Below are 8,559 nucleotides of genomic sequence, written 5' to 3' on the forward strand. Positions count from 1 at the left end.
ACTTAAACCTGCTCCTTGAAGCATGGGTACTTCAGGTTTTCTCTTCTCCCTGCCAGCACCCCATCCCTACCTTCTCTCAGATGCCTCATATCCCTTATCTTCCCCAAGAGAGTTGGAGAAATTACTGCAGGACTTCCCACAGCAGACAGCTGGGAACTCTTGTTGGCAAAGAGGACATGTTCAAGGATAGAAAACCCATGGGAAATATTTATACATAGGCTAAGTATGGTACATAGGAACTGCTGGAAGTTTCCAGAGGTTAGGCAAATACTTAGAAATTCTAAATTCTTAGAATCACAGGATGAATCTCTACCAATACACGAAGCAGTGCCCAGGACCATCCCTAGTTCCTGTTAATGAAAAAGGCTGGCCTGCTTTCTGTCAGTGCCAGACAGCAGTCTGCCAGACTTCCCTGGGCATGTCCCTGGGGTGCAAACAACAGGGACCATTCCCCACGGGCTGTTTGCAGGCAGCCAGGCTTGGAAACAGGCTTTTCCATGATAGTTGTTCTCTGCACCTGGAAGTGTAACTGAGATTTTTAATTTAATAGCATTGAGTCCCTGGCAATTATGCTAACAATGACCTTAAAAAGGAGCTAAGTTTATAGAGAAAATTATCCCTAGGATAAAGCAGCAAATCTTGGGAACTTGGCTGGTGGGCTGTCTGTAGTTGTGTTAGACTATCAGCACTGGAGTTATGATTTAATGTTTTGAGTGTTTTTAAACAAAAAAACAAAACCACCTCACTTTTTGGTCCTTTTATAGGGCTGGGGAGCAGAGTATCATCGCCAAGATGTTACAAGCACACCCTGCTGGATTGAGATCCATCTGCATGGACCATTGCAATGGCTGGATAAGGTGCTGACACAGATGGGCTCACCTCACAACCCCATCTCCTCAGTCTCTTAAGAATCATCTCTAGAATTCCCTTAGGATGGATGCTATTGCAGGCAGTGGCTTATAGAATTCCCATGAACAGAAGCTTCTATATGTAGATGTATGTAGATGTAAATATATCTATACATAGTCTACTCTCTTTTTTAATTTTTTTTTTCATTTTGTGGTTTCTAGTTACTCTGATGCCAGTACAATAAGTTTAGAAAGTTGGGTATAGCATATCTGTTCTCTAGTACAAAATAAGCCAAATTCCTGCAAAAGTGTCAAACATTTCCTGTGAGCATCTTCATTCCCCTGCCAAGCCAGTAAACGGTGCAAATTCCCAGCACTTTCAAGTGGGTTCAGAAACCTGTCTGTCGCTGCTCCTAGTAGGTGAAATTCACCCTTCTGCAGGCAACCAAAATCAGATCTCTGTGCCATTTAAATTCATCTTACATCCTGATTTCAAGTCCAGAAGAGGACCTGAGGTGGTGCACAGGACTTATGCATAGAGATGATTTTTATCTAGTGAACTGAAGGACTAAACTGCCATTCCAGTCTGCCTCCCTACTGCAAAGCACGATGGGACAACAAATCCTCTGAAGAGCTGATGTACACTGTCTCTCCTGGGATTTGGCAGGAGAAGGGAGCATGTTCAGCACAGGAACCTTATCTCAGAGCATTCTGGACAATCTGAGTAGTCTGATACTGCTAACATAGTAGGGTATGGTACTGCTGCACTGAAAAGCAACAAGCTCCTAAGAAAAAAATAATAATTTAAATATATGCCCATGAGTTAAAAAAATTAATTAACTTCCAGTGCTTTTTTGCAAAGTACATACATACTTGCATATGTGTCCGGTGTGTAAACTAAATCCTGTTCATTCTACAGTATTGATGTAGTTTGTTTTAAGATTAGGACTGTCTGTATTTAGACTGCTGTGCTGATATCAAGGTACTCCTAGAAGGGATTTGAACTGTGATTCAGAAAAGGGACATTAATTGTGCATTGAAGAAGCAAATAATTACTTTATCATTCACCTTGGGAACAGAAAGCCCCGCACTCAAAGGATGCAATGAGAAGGAGATGGGAGTCAGCCATATCCATCCCCTGTATTGGGCCAGTCCTCAGGATCTGACAGCATTGCTCGGGTCTGACTGAGAGGGCTTCCCTGCCAGTCACTCCATACATCCCTGTGGATGGTTTCTCATCTGAGGTACACGCACGCTTCTTCATTTGCTGAGCTTTTGCCTTGCCTGCAGAGGATGGTGAGGCATGGTGAAGCCATGAACAAGTAAAGAGTGAATCTGTGTGCAGAACCTTGTCTGTATTCTTTCTGTAAGCAGGGAAACCTATTGCCTGTACCCTAATCCCATCCTTGCAAAATGCTGTTCACTTGGAAACCTTTCCTGAGAAGACAGGTGAAACTCTTACGACATTTTGATAATTGTTCCTTTTGCTGAAAGAGTTGAGATTATTTCTTTCCAGGCATAACAGTCCACTGAAAATCGTTTTTATTTAAGGGTCAGAAAGACTGAGAACATCTGCAACATCATTCCTCCATAGAACAAGTAGAAATATTAGTGGAAAAAAAATGTTTTTCAGAATATTTCTTTTCTTCTCACACAATATCTGGTGCTGGACATTTTGCTGCATAATTAGAAGAAGACTCCTGAAATCTTCAGCTGTATCACAAATGCAAAAGGAAATAACATTCACCAGAAAGACAGTGAGTAAACTAACAGTGTTATTTCATTTGAATGCATCTTCAGCTGCCTGCAGCTTTAGCAGGGCACAGAAGGATAAATTGCTGTTAAGTTTGAGCAGTAATAGCAAGTTGTATAGGAAATTTGTAAGTGCAAAGAACCCTATTCTGTCACCATTTGACGTCAGCAGTGTCACTGTGAGATAGGATAAACTTTACAGTCTCTTGCAGCAATGAAATCCAATAATAATAATAATCATATACAGAAATTCCAGGTGTGCCATTTACTACTAAGTAGACTTTAGAGACATCGGTTTGGAAAAATGCATTTTCCTCAGCTCTCTCTGTTACAAGTGATCAGATACTGGTAACGTTTTTTAGCACGTTTGTTGCCCCTCTTCTCCAGCTGCACAGCTGCACCTTTGCTCCAGGATGAGCATCTTTTGATTTTGCTCATTCTTCTTTTTTTTTTTTTTTTTAGCAGCTAAGGACAGAGGATATCACCTTTACTGTCCAGGATCTAGCTCTGTCTCTTATCCTAGATTCTTCCTTGTCTTTTAGGCTGAAGCCTCCTTCCCTTTTAATATAGAGAGAAGCCTAGGAGTTCCTTTTAGACATTCCCAGCATTGTCATCTTCCTCACAGAGAGCAAAGGGAAATGTTCTGAGGTGCATCTGCTCTTGGGCAGTTCCAGAACTCAGTTTTCTGTCAATACTGCAGAGAAAAATTGGATGGCCAGTGAAGAGAAGCAGCTTCTTCTGGGGCATTATTTGTTTCATCACAAGGTGTTTCAGGCAGGTGAAATACACTCCTATCTGAACATGCTTGTGTCTTCCCACTGAATAAAAGGGGAACTCAGGGTCATTAGCTCAAATGCAGACTGCTACACTGGATGTATTCAAAAATAGATGAAGGGAACCTAATGAAGGTGCAGTGACTTTCCCAGCCTAGTAATGATGCTTGCTCAGCAAGTGTTTGTTTCATTTAAATGGAAGTCGGTCAATTTAGAGCAGTTTTTCCTTTCCTTTATGTCTACCTTTAATCATTTTACAAATAGGATTTGGCTTCCATGTAGTCCATACATGCATCTCATTTAAGGTAGTCACTTTAATAACTGCCTTACTAATAAGAAAAGAGGCATTTCTGGAGCATGATTCTTCTGACCCATTTAAAACACCTGTATTAGGATGAGATGAATTTCCACAAATTTAACTATTTGCTGAAAACTGGATCAAAGCACTCGATTCTGGGCAATTCTGGCAACAACCATCTGTTTTTAGCCTTTGGGAAGGCAGATACCACTGTGTCAGTTGTTTCCTATTGTGATGGTTTCTGGGGGCTTAGCCCACTGTGCTGTGCAAACACACAGAAGCTGACAGCTCCTCCCCAAAGCCCACAGTACATGGGAGGAGCGGTAACAGTGGATGAGACAAAAAAGTAAATATGATGACACCTGCCCAGATAAAAAGTAAGGCTAATAAACCATTTATTTCCCTTTCTTTTTTAACAAGGTTTCTTTTACAGGCTTCTCTAATATATATGAATTGCAATTGGTTAAAATTCAGGTTTCTTACAATTTACAGCAATATGAATTTGTATCTCTAATGTCTTCCCCACTTTGGAAGGAGATAATTTCTGCTCAAACCTCTTCATGAACCTTTAAACCCATAGTCACTTTAAGGTCTTTATAAATGTTCTACTCATTAATGCTCAGCCTTTGGAGACAGTCTTCCTGAGAGATTTAAAACCACTTACAGCAAGACTACTTAGTTGAAAGCAGATTTTTAAAATGGGTTTTTTGAGTCATCAACAGTTCATAGCCTCTTAAAAGTTTCTGTGGAGGACTACCATGCATCAGCAGGCAGCGGTGGGAGCCTAATGAGGCAGAGTCATAAAGCACATGCAGCATGGTATGTAGACCACTTGTTTTCCTATTAAATTTCCTATTAAAGATGACTTCAGTTGCTGCCAGTTCTTCAGCAGCAGCAGTATTAATTTGCTGTTTGCATCCAGAGATGACAGGAGCAAATCTCGCACCCTGACTGCCTGGAGCCATTCCATGGCACTGCTGTTTGGGTGGCTCAGTCCCATCCCCTTGCCTAGGAAAAGCTGCCCAGGTATGGCACAGCAGTGACTGTAGCCTTGCAAGGTGCAGCACGTGCCTGCCCTCCCCATCAGCTGCTATACCACCAATGTGTTTACTCCTCATCAGAATGCTTTGGCAAGCTCAGTCTTAAGGGTAAAGTATCAGAAGCATAAAGGGCAACTGTGGCCCAAAGTAGCATCAGCTGGAGTTGAGGAAATCCTTTCCATATCTCCAGCAGGTACTGTGTCAAGATTTCACTACCTTGAGCAGCCTTTTTCAAGCAGTCCCTGAACACCCTCTGGAACAGGGTGTCAGACTTGATGCCATGGTGAGATCCCTTCCAATATACATCATCCTTTGGGTCTCTGTGGAGATTCAGTGATAACTGGTTGCCACAGGAAGGAGCTCTCTGTTAGCAGAACTTTCAGGCTGAAACATGTTTCTCCTTAGTTATTTCATATTAGTGTTCCCTCAGTATAAAATCAGCACTCCAAACATCTCTCACTGTAAACATATCTTCACCATACCCCTCTTAAAATGCAGAAAAACAAGGCAATTGTGACTGTAACCTTATCTAATATGCTCTTGTTCTTCCTGACTTACAACACCCACCTTTGTCTATCAGGTCTACAAATGAATCTCACCAGTGACTAAGGAGATGCACAAACAGCTGGATTTACAGAGGCAGCTCAGACAGAGACTTGGCTTCTTGACTGCATGGAATCAATTAATAAAAAAGCCTGATCAATTTAGGAATTTTAAAGGGGTATCAAGTATAAGACTAATGTTCTTGGATTAAGACTGCTCTGGTACAGCTATAACTTTTAGGAATACTTTAGCACTACATGGTACTCAGCAAAGGAAAGAAACATTACATCCTCTGTACGATTCAGCTCTTCCCCTAGCTCCGCATAACCTAACTTAGTACAAGCAAAATCAAACACAACAAAAAAAGATCAATGAGTCATAAAGTAGAGTAATTACATATCATTTTTCAAAGTTGAGAAGTGCTGCCTAAAATGTAGGTTTATATCACGAGAAGGCCATGTAGTTATAGGACAAGTGGGTAATGGCTTTATTGAAAGAGGGTAGTTTTAGTTAAGATATTAGGCAGGAATTCTTTATTGTGAGGGTGGGGAGACACTGGCACAGGAAAAGCTGTCCCAGAGAAGTTCAAAGCCAGGTTGGATGCGGCTTTGGGTAGCCTGGTCTACAGGAGGGTGTCCCTGCCCATGGCAGGAGGTTGGGACTTGATCATCTTTAAAGGTCACTTCCAACCCAAACTATTTGATGACAATGATGTCCCAGATGCCTGCCAAGCCAGAAACAAAACATCCTTGCCCTGGAGAAACCTGGAGAACTGGTTGTTACTTGAACATCTGAACACAAGTCCTTCGGAGTGAGTGGAGACCTCACTGAAGGGGCTGAGAAAATTTTTATAAAGGATTTACTAGTTCATGGGTGTTCTAGTAGCCAGAAGTGCACTGAGAGGATGAAGAGACTGAGGAGGAAAAGGGAGCATACAACCAGATAACCCAGGTCATCGCTGGAGGTATAAGGCAGTACCTGCTCAGGCAGCCACTCAAGGCCTGTTTTAGGAGCAGCTTGAAGTACCATAATCCTTGCTTGGGTTTTTGTTACACCTGGCCTGGGAGAATGTGCCAGCTTCCTGATTAAGCCATCCAATGTAGTGGGGCAAATGGTGTCCCATGTGTTCCAGAGAGTAAGCTCTGGTTGCATTTGGGAACCAAACTTGGAAGATTATCTTCTGCCTCACCACGAGACTAATGAGGAGCTCAGCTTCAGGGCATTGTCCAAGGACACTACAAACACATCCAGTATATACTCCTCAAAGAAAGATGCAGTCTGAACAGAAACTGCACTGCTGAAAGCTGTGGATTATATATAGAGAGAGCATCTAACCTGGGAATTGCGACAAACCAGCTCATTACAAGATAAGGTGGGAAATTGCAGTGCCCAAAGAAAAACAGTCAGCAGGAACCTTCATGAGGACTCCTGACTGAAATCAGATTTTTAACAGTACATAAGGATGGACAAGTGTGCTTCCCTAAGAGCAACTAAGAGGTCAAGTTACCATGAAAAAAGAGCTTGAGAGAGTTAGTCTCATCTTGTAGCAGGGAGAGAGATTCTGTGAGACTTGAGATCTATGAATTAAGAAGTTCTCAACCTGGAGGCTTCATTGCAGCCACTGAAACAGGGCTTGTTCCTCATGGCAGCTCCAGGACTACCCTTCTGCAAGATACAGGAAGCCTGAGTGGGCATTTAGTCTTTGTTCAGTTGAGAGAAAACTGTGTGTCTAGGACAGACAGACACTTCTGCATGTTGGGGACCAGCACAGAACACAGCCTTTGGTTTGTACCCATCATCTACCTACAGGAAGCTCCAGAACAGTCAGGAACAGCCAGAATCCTATTAGGTGTTCACCCCAGGGCTGTCCAGACACCCTGCCCAGGCGTGCCTTACATTACATTGCCATACTGATGCCACATTTCTCTGCCAGGGGGGTGAGGCACATGAGAATCCTAGCAAGAGGACACCTCCACTTGCACCTGGGCCATGCTTGCAAACTTGGTGCCTGTATAGATAACAAATCTAGTTTGCAGGCCATGTCTCTCACACAAGGTCGACATAACCACTATGTCCTCCAGAATCAGCTACTCTTCCATTGCGGTCAATGTGAACATTTGCAGCTAATTGTGAACACATTTTAGATCTTCAGTCATAGTGTTTTTATTATCCATGGATGCTGCTATTTTATATTCTGTGTTAGTATTCAAATAATATTGCATATGAATAGCATAGGGTGAAATAGACCAACCAGTTAATAATTTTAAATACAGACCTCATCAGCAAAGAAAAGCTAGAGAAAACTTGGTAAAATCTGACCCCTTGCACTTTCACAGTAGTGAGCGAGCACGTCATATTCAAAGTGGTTTATTTGATGCTAAAGTGTGTGTTGTCTTATTAATTCACAGTTATGTCCATGAGAAGCTTTGTAAACAAGAGCAAGGGAAAAAACATAACAATGAGCAGAGATATATGCGCATTCAGATAAATTTTTTTCACTTACTCAAGCAATTGGAGTTCTTAATTATTTATAGTACTTTTAAAGTACAAGTTAAATGTACCACAGCCTGCTTTCTGCAGATAAGTCAGTGTTAGCAATTTAAGCCTTCATTTCATATCACCTCTGTGATATTAATGGGGTTGAGAAGTTAGACAAGAAAGTTAAGAAACAGGCCTTTTTGTATGGATCAATGAAGCCATGAAGTTGCAAAGCTCTATGCAAGGGGCTAAAATGGTGGATTTGAGCAAGGAGAGTTAACTATGGGGTTGTGTTAACTATGACCTATCAGTCTGGTGAGAAAATCACTGTGAGTCATCCACAGATTAACAAGAGTCACTCATGTCTATGAATAATTCTGCCCTCTGTTTTCCATCAGAAGCAAAGCAAAACATCTGCACTATCCACAAGTATTACTCATGGTTTGTGACATTCTGTCAACCAGCGTAGGTCGCTGTATAAAAAACAATACTTGGGCTCTTGCCTCTGGAGAATGAAAAATCACAGACATAGCTTCAGGAGTGCAGGAGACCCGGGCAGCTCAGAGTCCTTCAACCAGCCCCAGAGTACTCTATTCCATGCCGTGTCACACCAAGAAAGATGGAACAACTGCTAACCAAGAGGACACTTTCCCAAGCATTCCTTCTGCTGCATTTGATTTGAGGCATTCTGAAGACAACACATTTAGTCTGAACAATACACTTTTTAACACACTCCACTTTCTTTGGCCAGAATTATTCTATTGTAAAAGGGATTATTCACATCTTGTGTTTTACTGTTAATAAAGATATTTCTGTTTTAAGAGCTC

General features: G+C 41.9%; 1 protein-coding gene across 1 annotated transcript in view; it reads left to right on the forward strand.

Moving 5' to 3' along the window:
• SMAD9 (SMAD family member 9) overlaps positions 1-8,559 on the forward strand; it is a 43,646-nt gene extending 35,087 nt beyond the window's left edge. Inside the window, exon 7 of the mRNA XM_054654867.2 lies at positions 765-8,559. Coding sequence (XP_054510842.1) covers positions 765-908 — 144 coding nt within the window. The 3' untranslated portion in view covers positions 909-8,559. The remainder of the gene's footprint in view (positions 1-764) is intronic.

Source organism: Agelaius phoeniceus, chromosome 2 (assembly GCF_051311805.1).
Source record: "Agelaius phoeniceus isolate bAgePho1 chromosome 2, bAgePho1.hap1, whole genome shotgun sequence".
Lineage (NCBI taxonomy): Eukaryota > Metazoa > Chordata > Aves > Passeriformes > Icteridae > Agelaius > Agelaius phoeniceus.